Source organism: Musca autumnalis, unplaced genomic scaffold (assembly GCF_047663935.1).
Source record: "Musca autumnalis isolate F117 unplaced genomic scaffold, ASM4766393v1 scaffold_1, whole genome shotgun sequence".
Taxonomy (NCBI): Eukaryota; Metazoa; Arthropoda; class Insecta; order Diptera; family Muscidae; genus Musca; species Musca autumnalis.
The window spans coordinates 89,481,279-89,501,460 of NW_027411644.1; the positions used below are offsets into that span (position 1 = coordinate 89,481,279).

Sequence of the window (20,182 nt, forward strand, 5' to 3'; positions counted from 1 at the left end):
AATGAGTTCTATGTTATATTCCCAACGTATGCCGCCAATGTGGTGCTATGATTTGAATGTCCACCCAGCACACAGCTATTTCGGCAAGAAAACGGCAATAATTAAAACAAAACAGTTTTATGACGTTTCTTAAGTCGTTGTGGCACCATTGATCAAGGAGGCCCCATATTGATGAGCTAAAATCGGACTGCCCACACAGAGAAGAACCTCTATGTATTATCTACGATGTTAGTGGTCAGAGCCATCGTGGTGCAGTCTTAAGAATGAATATCCGCCGTATACACGAAAGGTCTGTGGTTCACATTTTTCGGTGTTGGTGTCGTGCTTTGAGTTAAAACTGCACTCAGAAAGAAGAGACCCTAAATCCCATCTAGGATGTTAGTGTGAAATACTCTATTAAATTCGGACCCACCGTGGTGCAAACAATTGTAAGCATGTCCACCCACTGTATATATAGAATATATGTATGTATGTGGCTCACATTTTTTGCCGGTGGCATATTTCCACAGTGAAAGGCCAGCGACATTTCTACATATTTCGGTTTAAAAAAATACGCATATATATACCCGACATGGTAATAACTTCGATACGTCGTTTTAATATCAATGAGCAAAAATAGTATGGGGTTGCACTATGATTGAAGTCACCCCACATATTGCCCACGGGAACTATTAAAGGTCAAAAAAGTAAGTTCATATTTACATTAGGCAATTTTCCTTGCGGCATTTGTCAGTTTGTTGGTGAGAGAGGGTATTGAGAGGCAAAGAGTTACCATATGCCTCACCTCTCTCTCTCCACCAAACTGACAATTGCCACAAGAAAAATTGCCAATAAAAATATGGACTAAACTGACACTATTCAACAGCGTAAAAATTGGAACTTTTATACTCAATATTTGTAACTTTAAAAATAACGGTCTAACCTCAAAATGTATAAGGGATCTGATGTTCCCTTCTGCATCGAACTATGGATTTTCACATGCTATTGGATTAGTGGTCATAAAATATATCTATATATAGCTTAGATTTCCATTGTAATCTTTAAATTTCAGGCCGTTAGTGAAATCTAAACAAGGCCTAACAACATAACCTTTCTTAAGCCATAACCTCTTTTTTCAATTACATTCTTCGAGAGAGAACTTTAGAGTTCAGCCGAACTATTACAACAACAACATCATAACACTTAGTTTACATTAGGGGCGACAAAATCGAGCAAGATTTTGGTGTTATGAGAAACGACAAAACGATTTTAGATTTTTTTGGCCGCGTCTCTATTGCGTTTTGGTCCTTTGCCCTTCCAAGTTACCTTTTTCTTCTTTTTCTTTGCTTTCCAGAAAGACCATCTTAAAGGAACCATTTCTAGAGACGTAAATAAAAAAGTCGACTTATACTCACATAGGAGAGGATAGACATAGTACTCGCTAGCAATTACAATTTCAGTCGTCACAATTTTATTATTGACCCTAAGTTATGCAAAGGGGACCTATTCACACTTTTTGTCCCCACGTAAAAGAAAAACCGTCAGTTGGGAATATTAACATTAAAAAAACACATTTTTTGTAAACAACAACAGAAGGAAGGAACGATACAACATTCTGGTATATGACTGTAAGCCTTCTTACCTCAGATGGCAGTTTTCAGTTGATTGCACTCTGGGGGGGTCTTATACCGAACTAGCGAGATTATAAAAATAAAAAAAGATCTTGGTATTTTGAGGACTTTTTTACCTTTAAGAGGTATTTGCAAAGATTTGACATTTTTGGGCCGCATATACGCATATCTAACCAACTAAACTTGTTGTAGTCATGACACCCGAAGACAAGTCTTCCTTGCCCCTGTTGCAATATTTATGGGAACATATGTATGCATGTATGTGCATATGCCCACCTTGCACATGAAAAAATTGTGGATTGGAATCTTTGGCCAGTCAACATCAAAATTTGTCAGCATTGTTTATAACTGTAAACGTAATGTTGGCGTCCTTGAACTTGGCGATAGGAAGAATCGTATATTTTCCGCCCCGTATGCTTCCGAAGCTCCACTAGAGGTGAATTTTCGTTCAGAATAACCCCCATAAAAATAGCCATGAGAGTAGAGGCGAGACAGTGGTAGAGTTGTAGGCTATAACCTCTTAATTTTTTTGTTTGGAAATTTGTCTTATTAAAAATGTTCTTCAAATAAAAAAAAAATCGAATAAGGTTTCAAAAGGAATTTTAAAATTACACAAAAAACCAACAACCACAACAATTTTGTTATAAATATTTTCCTTTTTTAATAAATTTAAGTTTGGTTTCTTTCCACTTTTTTTACCACTTCTGTATAAAGAGAGACATGCATTGGAGCCGGAGCAGAGCTATTAAAAAGCATAAAAAATAATGAAAATGTGTTTTAATTTTAAAATATAAATATTTTTTTTTTAATTAATTGTTAATTTAAAAATGTAATTGATTGGTTTAACCAAAAGTGTAATTTTTTTAAATAATACTAAATATGTAATAATTAATTTAGAAATTTATTTTTTATATATGATTATTATTATTTTTTTATTTTTATCACTATCTTTAATTACATATAAAAATATAAACAAACATAAAAAACAACAACAAACACCAACCCGCCAATTAAGCGTTAAATCAAAAACATAAACGAAAAAACATAACAAAATATTACTATGTTTTATTCTTTTTTCCTGCAACAAAAAACAACTTTTGTCTATTACATATAACAATTTAATTGGTAAATATTAATTCATAATTCTTTTTTATTTCAATTGAAATTAGTTTTTTATTGCTTAAGATTTTTCCTGTTTTCTTATGATTAATATAAAATTACAATTAAATTACCACTTTAAAAAAACAACAACAGCAAATCAACAAATTGCCTTTTATTTGAACAATTTTTCTCCTTGTATTTTAATATTTATTCTTAAATTTTTTCTTCTTTATACTTTTATGTTGTCCCATTTCCTCCTTAACACCCCCTATTTGCTATATATTCTTTTTTATATAATACAACAACAAATTTTGTTTAATTATATCTTTAAGTTATATATAATATTTTTAAATCGTTTTATTATTATTTTTTTCTTTTTTAATTTTTGTGTAAAGTTCAATTATTTTTTTCGTTTTAAGCCAACAACATCTCTTCTTTAAGCAAAGAAAAAAGTAATCAATTCTTTTATTATTAGCTACTTTATTATTAAAACAACAAAAAAAATGGAACAACAATCAACCAACCAACCATAAACCAACAACAACAGAAACACAAGAGAAAAATTGATTTTTAATGAATATATTAAAAAATGAAAGAAAACACTTTTGTGAAATTAAAAAAAAAAAAACTTAAAAAAGAAATACGATTTTTTATTTTGAAGGTGGAAAGGTAACGTTTTTTTTTACAAAAAAAGTAGTAAATAATCAGTTTGCCGATTGCAAAATACCCTCAGACTACGGCTGTACAAAAAGTATAACAGGAATGCTGGACCTAAATGTCCTATGAACAGGTCCCTAATTTGAAAAGTAAATAGCATTTTCGTAGGTGGCAAAAATAGTCTTGGATGTTTCCACCGTCAATTTTTAGGTATTTGTGGGGTTGGTATCACAAACATTGGGCCCAATTATTCTACTGACAAACCCAACACATTTCACACCGATAAAACATAATGGGGGTTATCATGAACGGCAATTCCCAGTGAATTTTTTCACTTTCTCCCTTAAGTTACAACGGCGGAAAAACCAAACTCACGGGGAAATTTCATTCATGATAACCCCCAATCTTAAATTGAAAAAATAAAAATACAATTCCGTTTGCAAAATCAAAAGTGGTTTCATTCCGAAAAATTCTTCGTTTAAAAACGGAATTTATTCCACTTTAGATCGGAATTCGTTTCTGTGACATGCTTGTATTTCACTAATCACCGCTTAATAGATCTGCCCAAGCCTTACGATGTTCGAGAGGACTTTCCGAGACATCATCACTGCTGCAGTTGATCGCTATATACATTTGAATTCATTTGCGCAACTGACAATACGGAAGTCAGCCATATATACAGCCCAATTATGAATACAAACTCCCCGTGAGTTTTCTCAAGCTCACCCTTATGTTGAAACGACAGAGTTGACGTTCCTTATCACCCTGATAAATTATCGGTTATGTTCTGATACACACTTCACCTCTCACTTCACGCCTCAAGCAATTTTTTGAGCCCATTTACTCCTATTTTTTCCGAATTTCTTGGGGCAAAGAAATAAGAAAAATAAGCGTAAATGGGGTAAACAAAATGCATGAAGCGTGAAGTGAGAGGTGAAGTGTGTCTCAGAATACACCCGATTGCTACAATGGCCATGCTCGCTAACAAAAGGCTCGGAATTTTTGATGCGCAATCCCTTCACCATCAGAAACTTCATCACAAGAAAGATGTTTTCATTAAAAAACACATAAATAGAGATTTTTATTTATATTACAAAAGTTCAAGTACATTTTACTTTCATTGGCGCAATTTTCAAACATGCAACTCAAATAGATACATAGGTATTCGACTCTGAATAGGTTACACATAAATATACTTTTTAAAAATATAACAAAAATAATTTTTATAATTTTGCAATTCAACTGACACCTGCAAAATAAGTTTTATTAAATTGATGCAATTTGAAATAGTATAGAAAAATAGCAATATTTTTATAAATTGCAAAAATATTCTCCACCAAGTCCAATTTGAACTTGCCATAAAAATGTAGAAAATATTACAAAAGAAGAATAAATAACCTTAATAGTATGAAATGCAACAAGAAATAGAATTAAAAAAGGAAAAAATGTGAATCACTTCTTTTCTTGTTCATCCAAAAATTGTTGCAACAGTTGGGCATCAATGGGTATGGTTAGCTGTTCGGAGCCATCTACACTACGTTTGGATTTGACCAATTTGTGATCTAAAAATTCCGTAAGTTGTGCTCTCAAAGCTAAATCTGAACTGACCAAGAAGGCTTCACGACAACTCCAATATAAATCTTTGAAGGGCATACCTATAAATATAAGAAACGGTTTAGTAGTTTCAATGGAAACTTAAATCGGTTATACTTACCTTGATAATTCTGATTGCCTTTGTTTTTTAGCTGATGTTTTACAATGATCATATAAATGCCACGACTGTTTGTGGTAAGTGACAGGAATACACTGCGCATTGAGGACAAAGCCAATTCTCCAGAATTTTGTACCAGCAGAGAATTTTCAAAGGATGTTTCATCTGTGTAGGGTAACATAGTAGTACAATCCCACCAGGAGAAGTTGTAATTACTTAACTTTGTTTGATCCCACACTAAAAAGGGAAATAAACATTAGTCACAGGAAATAAGGAAAGTAAGATGGTTCACATTCCATTCATCTTCATACTTACACAATGGCGTATTTATGTGATCAACTGATGCCAGTAAATGAATATTTGGCACCTTAGCCAATCTCGACAAAATCGCTTGGGCCTTTGCATTCCTTAGCATAGCACCATCCAAATTATGTACAATTAAATATAAATGTGTTTGAGGAATCAGAGCAAATTCTTCTTCAATCATATCGGCAGCCTCATGTGGATTAGCTGGACTTATACCAGCATCCAAAATATCATTAGTTATACTATCAAGTATATCTTTTAATGTTAAGCTGGGGAAGAAACCATTTATAACCAATACAGGTTGATTTGATAGCACTTCTCTGTGGAATGCCTGTAGCAGTTGACGTTTAGAACCAAGACCATACAGCAACAGATTGTAACCTTCATTTAGAATGTACAACCATTTCGGAAAGTATGATTTATATTCTTCCATAATTGCATTTATCGATGATTCGTGTTCTGCCGAAAGTTTCATTTCAGCCAACAACGAAAATAGACGATCGGCAGGTAAACGTGGTGTCTTCAAACGATCCAAGGTATGATCGGAAGTAAGAATTTTACCACTTGAATGTGATTGAAAATAACCATCACTTTCGGGTACATAATCGGCAGATTTCTTTACACGCGCCGATTGCCTTAATCGGGCGGCGGAAGGTGTTTTTGGTAATATGGGCACCACTATGGAACGACGACTCTTGCAGGGTGTTTTTGGTTCATCATCGGCTTCATTGTCTGGTCCTGAAGATTCATTGTCGCTTGAAGAACTTTCACTACCCGAGGGATGAAAATCACTTTCATCGCCTGAGAAGTCGGTGCCCGAGTCATCTTGCACTAGCTTGGCAATTTCTGGTATTAAAGAATTTAGCTTATGAGGACTACAATAAATAGTACTACTTTAGACAAACTTACGATTCTTGACTTTATTCCTAACACGAGATGGGGTCTTTGGTTCCAATGTAGATTTCCTGGACTTTTTGGCATCTGGCGTTTTACCTAGCCTTCCTGGTGTCTTGGGTGTTTTAGGTGTTGCCAATCCTTTGGGCGTATTCAAGGCGGCCAAAGCCATGGCACCCTTCTTCTTCGGAGTATTGAAACCAAACATTGCCTTTCCCTCGACATCTCCATCATCAAGCAATAACTGGACATCATCTGGCTTGGCTTTGGTAACTGCAACTAAATCCGCACCTTCATTTTCTGTATTCTCACCATCCTCCTCGCCCTCCTCTTCGTCATCATCATCCGTAACATCATCATTTTTGGTACGACGTTTACGTTCATTTTCCTTACGCTTTCCTCCGCTGCCGGGTATTTTTTCAACAACAAAATCTCCGCTGAGGAATTTCTTTGTAGGACTTGATACTCTACCGGAACGACGCACGTGGGTTATTTCATGAACATTTTCTTCACTTGAGTTTTCCACAACAACATCAATTATACTTTCAGTTCCCGACTCGGAAATGGTATCATCTGTTGTGCCATTATTGTTGTGGTGCATTATATTTTCCACAGCCTTTAAACTCTTGGAAGATGATGACTTTGCTATTGTTCCCTTGCCGGGAGTATGTTTTTGAGGTGTTCGGTGATCATTTTCACAGTGTGTTAGAGTTTTTGTCGGCGTGGACATATCGAAATTGTACGGGGTTGTTTATTTTTCTTTTTTTTAAATTTAATGTGTATATTTTCACAATTCAACAACCATCGATCACGACATTTTGCACAAAAAATCTTTGTTTACGGCGCCATATAGACTTCAGTTAGTGGACGACGTAACGTAGTGTACATAAGTAGCAATGAATACAAGGTGACACAACATTATTAAAATTGTATATGTTGTAACAGGGTGTTTTAATTTATAGTTTTTGCAATGGGTCATTTAAGTTATATGATTTTCGAAAGATAATTGTTTGAAGGGTAAACAACAAGTAACGGTTTGTCAATGTATGTGCAGAGCACTTAATCCTATCAGTTGTATATGTAAATGATGTTAGATTTATACTGGATTTATTAAATCGAGATGAGGTTTAATGAAAATCAAAAGATCAAATACATCCTGAACCGTATATCTTATGAAAAACCCTTCTTTCATTAGCGTTGTTCCTTTACTTTCTTAATGGCCAAAGTGGTAAAAGAGAAAACTGTCAAAATTGCAGAAAAGTAAAGGAACGGAAAAATGGTAGATCCGGCAGCAAAGTCAGAAAAAAACATTTTTAATTTAGTGTTGTCAGTGTTCGACTTTTTCTTCGGTTTTTCGTGAAATAATCGTCAAAGAAAAGTCGAAAAATCAGTTCTGCCATTTTCTACCTGCAAAAATTTTGCTGGTAGCCTGTGGTAGAAGAGAAAGCCATTTTCGCTCTCTCTCCTCTCTCACTCTCTTAAAAATTGCTTCCAGTTTTGCCACTTTTCGGGGTTAAGGAACGCTTTGCAGGTTAAAAATGGTAACCTCAGGTAAGTAAAGGAACACAGCTCATATAAACATGGTCTTATGAACATTGCTGTAATTCACGAGACGCAAATTATTTTTGAAGTGGAATCGGAGTTTTTTGGAAATCTGAACTGAAGTAGGAGGACAAATGAAAAACCATTTGGATGATGAAGCAATATCAGTTGCGGTGTCACAAAAAGCAGAACAGAGGAAGTAATACGGCGTTTATATTATAGTTTTTTGCAGGGTTAACCTTCTTTATGAGGACTTATTTGAAGTATATACAATGGAAATGACATTTGAAACCCAGACCCACTGGGTTAACCTTGTTATATATAAACGGCCTATAAACTCAGTTATGATCAAATTTAATGGAGAGTTTTTATAATTTGTATCAGAGTAATAAATGTTCTTGTTTACACGAATAAGCAATGTATTTTATTTACTTTGGGATATTTGCAATGGCTTGCATTTTATAACATCTTTAGACTGCGTTTAAATTCAATCCAAAACCCTACAATAAAGGCTGTGATTTGGATCGAAAATGGAGTGCATCGTAGCTGTGTGCCGTGGAAGCAAAATGGAGTGCATCCTAGCTACGCGCACTCTTGTAAAATTCATAGGAAAAGATCTACTCCATCGGCAATAGATTTAGTGATTTAACTGCATCCGCGGATGCAAACTTTTTGCTGGGATGTGTCGCTGCATAAATATACAGAAGTGAGACCAAAGTTATTATGAATTGGGAAGCTGTTAATGAGTACTTTCATAATATTTACAAAAAGAACCATGAAATTTGTAAAATTAGCGTAATAAAATCAATGTTTTTTATATACTATTTAAAATTATTTTTTACAAAATTTTTTTTAATATACATACCCCCATTATTATAAGTCTTCTTTTGTTATAGTTTGAATTTACCGAACAGATTTATAGCGTTCCGGTTAACTTAAAGTTAAAAGTGATGATGGAATTTCAGGGAGGAGCTTTTTGTCATTAACTTTCAATGTGAAAATAATATTTTTAATGCCTTCAAGTTAGTTTATTTTGAATTTTCAAATCCATCAGATAGTAAAAGAACACATGTAATAATGGCACTTAAACTTTTAAAAAAATGTCCAAATATGTCCACCTCCAAATCGAATTTGAAAGATACAAGAAAAGGTAGGGGCAATGACCAGCTGACTGAACTGGGCTGTAATGTTAGTGTCAAATTCCATACGACATTTAATATATTTATTTCTATGTTCGATGTATATTATGGATATATTTTTGAAGAACAAATTTATTCATCAGAAAAAAAAACTATTTCCCATAATAGTCCGGTCAAAATAGACATTGAAATAGCAAAAATTCCCACGAAGCTGAATTTTGGTGGAGAGCTAGGGTTTGCCATTAGAAGCAACGTCCTAAAAGTCCCCATCGATCCCATGTGTGCAAAAAAAAATTATTCGGGGTCAAAGGTCAAAATTTAAGGGTTTTTAGGTTTTCGGATTTATTTTTTGAAAACGGTTGATCTAATCAAAAAGTGACTAAAGTAAATATTGTAGACAGAAAAATTATCTACAAGTTTGACCCTTACAATTTTTTTCTTAGAAGGAACCAATCTTGAGATATAGCTGTTCTAAAAAACACATAGTCAGACGAACCGGCTAAAATAAGCGAAGTAATCGGGTCTGTCCCCCAAAAATATATACATTTTCTTGAAGAGCGAAATTATAGCTACCTTTTAAAAAAAAAATTCCATCAAAATCGGAGTCTGTTTAGTAGAGTTATTCAATGTTAGAGTCATTTTATGCAAAAATAGCCCATTTAACCCACATGTATAATTGAAAGCCTAACGGGAACGACCCCAACGAAAGCTCTCCGATTTTTTTCAAGTTTTGTCCGAAGGTAGGGTTTGGTGCGCTGATTACGGAAATGTATAATTTTCAACGGTTGCGGATCCGGTTCGCCGGTTATTAGACCCGAAAGGCCAAATTTAAAAACCGGGTTAGACCCGGTTCTACTGAACCGATTACTGCAAAGTGGATATCGTTTGAAAGCTTACGGAAGTATCTAACACATAGTGTCGTTACTTTAACCGGTTCGCCTCATAATGTACTTACGCGGCTAATTTTTTATTTGACCTTTAGATCGAGATATCTCGAAAATGGTAAGTCTTTTTTAAGAATAATAAGGACCAATCTTGTAGACAATTATTGAATCTACAACTCTTACTTTTGCGGGCTTTTGCTAAGTATTACCGTTTTTGAGAAAAATTAAAAAAACTGAATAATGCCTCCAAAAATGACCTTTGACCCCGAATAACTTGTTTTGCACACATGGGATCGATGGGGACTTTTAGGACGTTGCTTCTAATGGCCAACCATAGCTCTCCACCAAAATTCAGCTTTGTGGGAATTTTTGCTATTTCCCCCTTATACGCATGTCTATTTTGACTGGACTATAAAGACTCCAACATATCATTGACATGCAACCTCCTGCAACTACATGCCGCACACTAAAACACCGCTTATAGAGGCGGCACAATATTTGCTAATATGTGCGGTATTTTTTTAAACTTGAAAATAATAAAGCCCTAATAAACATCTGGTTTTTTGTTTTCAAAAACAAATGATTGAAAGAGCTTCTCTTCTTTTTTCAATGAATTACCAACGGCCCCAAACATTTTTGCAAGAATTCTACTTTCTGCGAGAAATTATGCATTTAGTGGGATGATGTGTAAACATTCAAGTTGAAAATGTAACGAATTTTCATTCATGTTTTCCAAAATATTCAATCAAATGTGAAAAATTATTAGTTTTTTAAATTCCAATAATTTATAGACATTTCCTTATTTTGTTTACATGTTCGTTGACACTAACGTTTACAAACAAATTTCAATGTTGTAGTTGTTGAGTTGTATTTGGCGTAGTATTTACTTTACCTGGCTGTTCTACCATGATGTTCTTTGAAGAACACATAGGTTTTCATAGTTCGGTTTTTTCATACACGAGCAAATACTCGATCGAATCGAATGTCGTAATTAGGCCCCTGGTTCATACGACGTAAATATTCACCGTCAAGTAGATCTTTCGAAGAATTTTTCTCTCAAACACACCAAGTACTGCATTGTTTGCAAACACATACATACAAACACTGCTTTGATAAGGGAGAATTGATGTTATTACTCCCGCATTTGCCCGCCCTTCCATGGTTTCCAAGAGTCCAATTAGCATTTCGTTGCAAACCTCACAAGACACACGCACTCACCTCATCACCTTTTAAAGGAGTCTCCTAATCACAAAGAGATTAACACATATTATTATATTTTCTCAACTAATCAAAACATGGAACATTTATTTATATAAAAAGTTGACTTAAATCTAATTTTTGTATTGATAGTCTGTTTAATCACAAAAAAATGTGAACAATGAATCTCTAACACCAGTAAATATAAATATTAATTGTTTCCCACTATGGAAATATTTCGTGAAAAGGGCTCTAGAGCGTATTCCTTGCGTTTTTATATTCGCTGTCTTATTATCCAAAAAAATTAATATCTATCCTAAGGGAGCTCACTTATGATAGTTCTTTAGCCAAATCGGACCACTAATTTACTCACAGTCTACTCTAGAATAGTCAAACGTCAAATGAAATCTCATCTGGATTTCATTTGACGTTTATCCTATGGATTTGACAGTTGAAATCGAGTGGATTTCGTAAATGTAAACCAAGCATTATATAAATGTAAACTTAATTTACGAAATCCACTCGATTTCAAATGTCAATTCGATTTCTTATGCTTGGTTTACATTCGGCGCCGTTTCGTGATTTCGCGCGCGGAATCAACCAAAATTTATCATGATTTCGCATACAAAAATTAAATCATCTCATTTCGTGATTTCAGCGAAATCAACATCGAAATCACAGTACTCATGATATACAACCCTGTTTTTGCCTAAAAAAGTACCAAAAGTTGCAACATTTTTCATGTATTACAATAAACAAGGTAGATGGACAATTGCTGCAACAAAAAATTTTATTATCAATTGCTCTGTTCCAGAACCTGCAAGAAGCTACTATTTCTTACTACGATAACATTTTTTCCTTTATGTTATCGGGAAAAATAGTAAAAATTAGTAGATTCTTGCAGTACTGGAACAGACCATTTATGTGTAAACAATGTGAAAAAAATATTAAGTTACTTTGTTACAATGATATATTCCATTGTGTTTCCGTACTTTTTTAACGGTAATGTTAGAAAAAATAGCGAATTGTCAAAAATTGCTTTTCCATACAAATTTCTTAAAAAATACGGGAACGGAAAAATGGCGGAAATTTCAAAAACTCTAGCAGAAATGTCAAAATCAACGTATCAGCTGTCATATTCAGATGTCAATAAACGTGCTGCTAGTTTCTACTATAGCTCTGTTCCAGAACTAAAAAGTTTTTTCAATTTTTACCACTTTTGCACATTTTGCGTTCCCGTACACAAAATGTATATGAAAATCGTTTACGACTTATATAACTTTTAAGCATAGTACAACTGACAGTCGTCGAGTCCTGTTTCGTTAATATCAAAGCCTAGCTGAACTATTACTTTCCTTAAAATTGTCGTAAAAGTAGGTTGACTGTCAGTTTTGAATGATGGTGTGTACTCCCCTTTACGACTTTTACCACTTTATAAAGTATGGGAACAGGCCATATGCCAAATTTGTGTAACAGAAAACAGGAGAAGAGGGTGTTTGTTATCCAGCGCTATTTTCGTTCACAGAGAAGTGTACATCTTGCTAGATTTCGGAGTACGGGAGCGCATTTGTAGCACTAAACGGGAAAACTACTGCAAGTAGTAATATTTTGCAGGTTCTGAACACAACTTTTATCTATCAAAATTTATTATTATGAGTCTCAACGATAAAATCATTTTTTTTTTATTTTTTTTTCATTTGTTAGTATTATATTGTCGTATTTTTTCGATGAATAATTCAATATACAACAGCTCGTTTTGAAAATGCATGTTCGATCGGCTGCGCATATGCATCTACCTTGATAATTGTGATATGTTTGAAATCAATAAAAAAATAAGTATAAACACCGTGGTGTATTTCAGGATTTCGTGAAATCCAGTGGATTTTGGAGCGTAATACCCCGGTTACACTATTGAAGGTTAACCCACTGGGTTTAATAGATCCAGTAGGTTAATCTTTGCTGATTACACTTAGCTTTTCGAGGATTTAAAGTGTCAGCTGATGTTTGTTTACGTATACATACAAAATAACTAATAAAGTCGTGTTTTACACTTTTACAATTTCTCGTATGAGATATCGTCCCCTCTTTGGTATATTTGTATATTTTACACACAGGGATACATTTTTGTATCATGGTATCAAGCGTACTTTTTGTTAAAAAAGTGTCTAATGTAAAAAAATAAATAATTTTATGATTTTCAAATAACCTTAAATTTATTAACTTCATAAAATCTCATGCGACCAATCGTAAACGTGTAAAACACGACAAACTCTGTTGCGAAAACAGTTGCAACTTTTGGTACTTTTTGAGTAGAGTTGGATTTTTTTGCACAAATACCGAATACCACTCTGTATTTTTGGTGGATTTGTGCCGGATTTAAAATAAACCCAGTCATGAGAGGATTTAATTTTTGTATGGCAAATCTGGTCAGATTTGACCAGATTAAGCAATAAATCCTCATGAAGTGGGTTAACCCGGCAAAAAGCTGCAGTGTAACCGTGCTATAAAGCTGAAAACAGATACAACGTTTGATTAAAGTTTTGTGTCGTTTTGGCCGTTTTTACACTGTTGGGCATGATGCCGAAAAATTCAAATTCATTTGAAATATATGCCGACAAACACATCAACGTCGGACTTTGGTATCGTCGTCGCCCTGTTGTTGTTGTTTTTTTCTCGACGCTCAACGCAAAACTTTAATCAAACGTTGTATCTGTTTACAGCTTAAGTGTAAACTTGGCATTAAACGTCAAATGAAAGCCAATGGGTTTCAGACGAGTTTGCATTTGACGTACGAGTACATATACGCAAAATTGACAGTTGAAATTGAGTAGATTTCGTATATGTAAACCAAGCTAGTACGTTTATATATAACCGGATTTAACAAACCCACTGGGTTTCAAATGTCAACTTCTTTGCGTATAAATAAATCAAATAAATCCTCATTAAGAAGGTTAACCCTGCAAAAGGCTATAATATAAACATGGCCTTAGTCCGACAAAAAGTTCTAATGTAAGCCAGATATTACGTTTATATCAGATCAGTAGTGGGATTCTCTAACTCATTTTTTGAGTTAACGACAAAAATCGATAAAATTAAAACGCAAAATTATGAATGAAAAACTCAAATTAAAGTTGACAACACTCTTGCTATCGGTAGAACTTTGCGACTACTATTTATTCGTCGCTAACTTACCGACATACATCGTTAATTACCGAAGTTATAAGCATTTTAATTTTACCGACATTTGTCGGTAACTCAAAAAATGAGTTAGAGAATCCCACTACAGATTAACACGTTATACCCCGGTTACACTTAACCGGATTAACCCAGTGGGTTTGGGTTTCAAATGGGTTAACCCTTCAAAAAAATCTAATGTAACCGTACTATTAAAGATTCTATTTGAATTTTTTTAGTAAAACGAATCGAAATAGAACAGATTATCAGTAGAAAGCTCAAGTGAATAAGATTGCTTCCACACTTGTTGTCTATTGGAGAAATGCAAAATCCCAAGGCTATATTTTTGGAAAACTGACGTATCCCATTTCTCACTGCATGTTTCATATTGGCAAAAATTTGCATTTAAAGCACAAAAATTATCGAAATCAACTCCTTAAAGTTGTTGTCTATATTCCTATTTATTTTTTAATTCTAAATGTCGACACACTTTTTTGCACATACATACATACATATGTACGTAGGATAAATGTTTTTCATTTTGTTGTTACTTTTATTTGAATTGATAACCATGTCCTCGGCGGGATACACACACAATAGAACAGTCTATAAGCACAGCTTATCTCCAATACTTATTTGTTTGTGGAATATGCAAAAACCAAACCAAATGAGCAATTGTGGTGTGATTTTTACACAGTAGGATACCCCACTATTTACAAAAGGAACAACTTCAACTTTTAACACTTAATTTTCATTTTAAACTAAAGCAACAATTACAACAACAATAACTTATTTGAAGAAGAACCCAATAGTTACTTTGTAAGGAAATTAATAACATTTGCTTTGATATACCCTACAGGACAATATGACATATAGTACGTTTACATATAACAGCAGTTTATAAGTCCACTGGATTTCAAATGTACACAAAGCTATGGTTCTGGAGCACATGTGTACATTTTACAAACACGTTTCTTCATTTAATACGTCCCAATTTACATTAGGCGAGTTTACTTGCGGCAATTGTCAGTTTGATGGAGAGAGAGGTGAGGCATATGGTAACCCTTTGTCTCTCAGCCCCCTCTCTCACCTAAAAACTGACAATTGCCGCAAGTAAACTCACCTAATGTAAATTGGGACTACCCAGCAAAAAAATTTGGAAGTTGTGCAATTGGAGTTATGAATTCACAACATCTTTCGATGTAGTCCAACAGAGTTATGTAAAATGCACTCCGTTCGATACATTTTTTTTTCTAAGCAGTTGCTGTAGAGATCCCAGCAGAAAAAACCAGTTGGTTGATCCCTTCACATTTCTTCAAAAGACAAACAAGAGTGTATACATTTCGGAGAATTTGTTATAAAATAAAGAAATAAAAACTTAAGTTGCGAACATTTTTGCGGTAATTCACGTGACGGAAATTTTTAATGAGCGGAGTTGGAGTCCATGTCGAAAGCTGAACTAGTGATGGGAAGGCAGCATAAAAAACCTTTTGGATGATGAAGCAAAATCAGATGAGCTTGGATTAAATTGAGAACGGAGGAAGTAAGCTCAAATGTGATTGAATTTAATGGAAACTTTTTTTAACTTTGTGTTTATATAATGTATTTGTGTTTATATAATAAATATAATAAAGTTCTATGAGTTCTTGTTGTACACAAATAATTGTCATTTATTTATTTTGGGATATTTCGCAATGGCTTGCATCTTTAGACTGATTAAAAATGCAATCCGAGGAATGAATATAAATTCAATCCAAAGCACTGCATCTTAAGCCGTGATTTGGATCGAAAATGGAGTGCATCCTAGCTGCACTAAAATTCATAAGTGAATTCATAGGAAAAGATGTACTCCAACGGCAATTGTACTGTACACTTGTACTGATTAAACTGCATCCACGGATGCAAACTTTTTATGCATTTCATTATTGATTTCCCACCAATCACAATACGGAATAAATACTTGTATTAAAGTATCAATAGTTTCCATTTAATTTTTTATATTTTTCGATATTTATGTGATATTTTGCTTATGATTTTGTATTGCTTACATTTACGAAATCCACTCGATTTCAACTGTCAATTTCTATATGTTAAAAAAATAAGTTAGACTATGTTTACATTTACGAAATCCACTCGATTTCATCTGTCAATTCCTTTGTGTATACGTCAAATGAAAACTCATCTGAAATCGACTGGATTTCATTTGACGTTTGAACAATGGAATTGACAGTTGAAATCGAGTGGATTTCGCAAATGTAAACATAGTATTAGAGATCACTTTTTTGATATATACGCAATGGAATTGAAAATTGAAATAAAGTGGATTTTGTAATTCTAAACTAATAGATTTTGTTTTTTTTATAAGAAAAACTTTTTTATTTTGAAAATAAATAGGGTATCCTTTAGTCAACCAAACCCATCCTGCTTTATCTTTTCACTTGTTCTGCTAATGCATTTGTTTATGTGTTGGAATGTGCTAATTAATTTGCCGGCGGGGACGACAACATTTGTAAAAGTTTACGCCGGCGTATATTTGTGTGGTTGAATGTGAAAATAGGAAAGAGTAACAACAAAAAGAAAGAAAACAAAACAAAATTGTAAAAACAAAACAAACTCAAAACAAGTTTTCTATTTAAAAAAGAACACACAGTGGCGTGGAAATTACTGACATTTTTTTAAGTAAGACAAATAAGTGTGGTCATAATCCCACACTAGGCACTACCCAGAAAGCGTAGTAAAATATAAACTAAAAAAATTCTCTGGACTTGTAGCCACTGTGACTCATGTTCATTGACAAAAGAAGAAACAACTCTAAAAAATGTCGTTTTAAAACTGTAGAATATTTCTTCATCTCCAGGTTTGCCGATTTGAATTTTAGCTTAGCGCTTTCGCTGCTTGCTCAAGTTGTAAAACAGCAACAAGGGTGCTGCAGTTTTGTTGTTAGTTTGCCAACAACTGCTGCTATAAGTTAAAGTGTTGGAGATTTAAGTAGCCACAGTTAACCAACGACCGTTTAACAGTCGTGGTGGTCGGGTTTTTTCTTTTTTGAATGCGGGAAGTGCGTTACGATTGACTTTCAAAGTAAACCAGAAATCCAAAATTAAATAGAAAAAATAGTTCTAATAAAATTAAAAACATACAAAATTTATAAAAAAAAAAAACACAAATAGGTACAAGGTGTGAAAGTTAAGCTCAATATCACGAAAACAGGTGAATAATTTATAAAAAATTAATCGAAAGAAAATTAAAACAAAGTTTGTTCAAATAAACTGGTGCAGTGGAAAAGTGTGGTCAAAACAATAATTATAGGCATTAAGAAAAATACAAAAACTATATGTATATATGTACATTATGCAATATTTTGTTTAGTTCTTAATGATAAATAACAACTACATACAAATTAAATTATATGCTCTTATTAAGAAATTGTTTCGCTTTAATAAATCTAGCATTCAAGTTTTGCTTCTGTAATTTGTAATCAAGCGTTAAATTAAAGTGTAATATAATTTAATAAGCGAAGGGGGATTCAATTGCAATTTTCATTGTAATGATTCTGAGTTATTGTGGCATGTGTCGACAATTTTGATTGTTGTTATTGTCTTTGAAAAAAATGTAAAATGCGTATATAAATTCGGTTAAATTTTTTTAATATGTGTGTCTGTTTACTTCCAAGAAGAAATTTTTCCTGTCAATATCCAGTCATAATGCATGACTGGTTACTTACACGTTGATGCAAAAAAAAATTCTACTGCAAAAACTTGCAATTTCTGAGTGAAGAACAGTCAAAAAATTGTGTTAACAGACAGCACTCTAAATATGATCTTGTGTAAACATAAACATCATTTTTGAGATATTGAAGGGATTTTTTATTTTTCTGTGAACCTTTTCACTATACTAATTCAGAGTGGAGAATTATTTTTAATTTTCGAACAATAATTATCATTTGTATCAAATTCGACAATGGCTGAAACATCACCAACACCAAAGGTTTCGAGAATTGTTAATAGTAAGTTTACATTTACGAAATCCACTCGATTTCAACTATCAATTCCATTGCTTAAACATCAAATTAAATCCAATGGATTTCTGATGAGTTTTCGTTTGACGTATACACAAAGGAATTGACAGTTGAAATCGAGTGGATTTCCTAAATGTAAACCAAGCATAAATGCATACACGGAAAACGCGTTAATTGTCCAGCGGTGCTTAATACTATGTTTACATTTATGAAATCCACTCGATTTCAACTGTCAATTCCATTGCTCAAACGTCAAATGAAATCCAATCGATTTCAGACGAGTTTTCATTTGACGTGTACACAAAGGAATTGACAGATTAAATCGAGTGGATTTCGTAAATGTAAACATAGTATAACTCTGCGTTTACACATGACAGGACAGTTGAGTTAAAGTTTTGATTGTCAAAAACCCAAAACTTGCCTGAATGGCGTAGGCGCCCCGACAACTATAAAAACAGTTGTAAAATTATGAATGAAAATTATGGATTTTTTTGTTTTCCGTTCACATATTTTGTTTTTATTCACGTTCTTTTGTTTTCAACACATTCAATTATTAGGTCTGTACGATAACTCAAAAGTTTGTACATATTTGTACAAACTTTTACAACATGCTGTTCGATAACATACTTGTTCAGTAAAAGAGAAATGAGAAGTACTTGCAAGTAGTTGCAAGAACGTGCAAATACTTTTTACTTGCGAAGTTATTGAACAGGCCTATTATCCCACCTATTTTTACAAAAATGTCAAAAATTTGTTAACCCGACTGTCTGTGAAAAAATGATGGACAGCTGGGAGACAGCCGACAAATGTATGTATGTGTTAACAAACAAATTGTCTAGTGTAAACGCCTAGTAAAGCCTTCAGGGAAATGTTGGCAATATTCCCAGAGTATTGTAGACAAGATAAACTTCTCCACAATTTGCCTAGAGCTAAACTAAGGCTACACTTTTAAAGCAACATCGTCGATTATTTTTAAGCCATGTCTATGTTAGAGATATTTGCAGGGTAACCTCTTCTGTGTGAATTTGTTTGGGATTCACAATTTAAATCCACTGAACTTACTAGGCGTTTACACCAGACAGTTTGAGTACAACATTTGCTAGTTTTGGAGCCATGGTAGAACAATCCAAGTTAAGTAAATTCTACAACAAATTCAACTCAACATAGAAATTTGTTTTTGTTTGTAATGTTAGTGTCAACTGTAAATGTAAACAAAATAAGGAAATGTCTATAAATTATTGGAATTGGAATGAAGTTGAGCCAATGGGGGAATACTCCACTCAAGCAATCAAATGAGATTGAATCTTCAACAATAAACAAAACAAACAAAAAACAGCGGAGGCACGCGCAAAGGGAAATTTATTAAAAACAAAATTCCAATAACAACCTCACAGGCAACTGTGGTAATGTTTTTCAACTCACAGAATTCGATGAATTCTTAGTTGATACGTTGCTGACATGTTGCAGAATATTTTGATTTTGGTGTTTCTTTGGAAAAGTCGAAAAGTGAGTGTGATTCTCATTCATATGGGAATACTAGACACTTAAAGAGTTAGGTTTTTCGCTAAAAAGGCATCATTTCAAAAACTGAGAAGCCAATTGAAATCGTGATATTGGTAGCGATCAGTAAAATTTTGCAACACTGTCAGTTCGTTTTGAAAAATATTACTCTCTGTAATAGAGGGTAATAAATGAAGTTGAGTCAATGGGGGAATACTCCACTCAAGCAATCAAATTTGATTGAATATTTTGGAAAACATGAATGAAAACTCGTTAGATTTTCAATTTGAAAGTTTCCATATCATTCCACTAACTGCACAATATCTCGCAGAACGTAGAATTCTTGCAAACATGTTTGGGGTGGCTGGTAATTCATCGAAAAAGGAGAAGCTGCTTCAATCCTTTGTTTTTGAAATCAAAATAGCACACGTTTATTAGGCTTTATTCTT

General features: G+C 33.5%; 2 protein-coding genes across 2 annotated transcripts in view; one reads left to right on the plus strand and one right to left on the minus strand.

The window, feature by feature from the left end:
- Positions 1 to 4,418: 4,418 nt before the first annotated feature.
- Positions 4,419 to 7,193, minus strand: Orc2 (origin recognition complex subunit 2). Its single transcript, XM_073984671.1, has 4 exons — positions 6,295 to 7,193; positions 5,395 to 6,231; positions 5,083 to 5,316; positions 4,419 to 5,023 (listed from the first exon to the last, which is right to left on the minus strand). Exons 1-4 carry the CDS (start codon positions 7,007 to 7,009, stop codon positions 4,821 to 4,823), a joined length of 1,989 nt encoding a protein of 662 aa, XP_073840772.1. The 5' UTR covers positions 7,010 to 7,193; the 3' UTR covers positions 4,419 to 4,820.
- Positions 7,194 to 17,004: 9,811 nt separating this feature from the next.
- The window catches only part of LOC141402742 (aminopeptidase N-like), a 30,415-nt gene continuing 27,237 nt past the window's right edge, over positions 17,005 to 20,182 (plus strand). The window contains exon 1 of the mRNA XM_073984663.1: positions 17,005 to 17,425. The gene's annotated coding sequence lies outside the window, so the exon portion shown is untranslated. The remainder of the gene's footprint in view (positions 17,426 to 20,182) is intronic.

What these genes read in the sequence shown, in the direction of transcription:
- Orc2 (XM_073984671.1), bottom strand. Translation starts at nt 7,009, where the DNA reads ATGTCCACGCCGACAAAAACTCTAACACACTGTGAAAATGATCACCGA. An exon ending in TCACATAAATACGCCATTGT is followed by an intron (nt 5,317 to 5,394) that starts GTAAGTATGAAG and finishes TTCCCTTTTTAG; the next exon opens with TGTGGGATCAAACAAAGTTA. An exon ending in AGGCAATCAGAATTATCAAG is followed by an intron (nt 5,024 to 5,082) that starts GTAAGTATAACC and finishes TTATATTTATAG; the next exon opens with GTATGCCCTTCAAAGATTTA.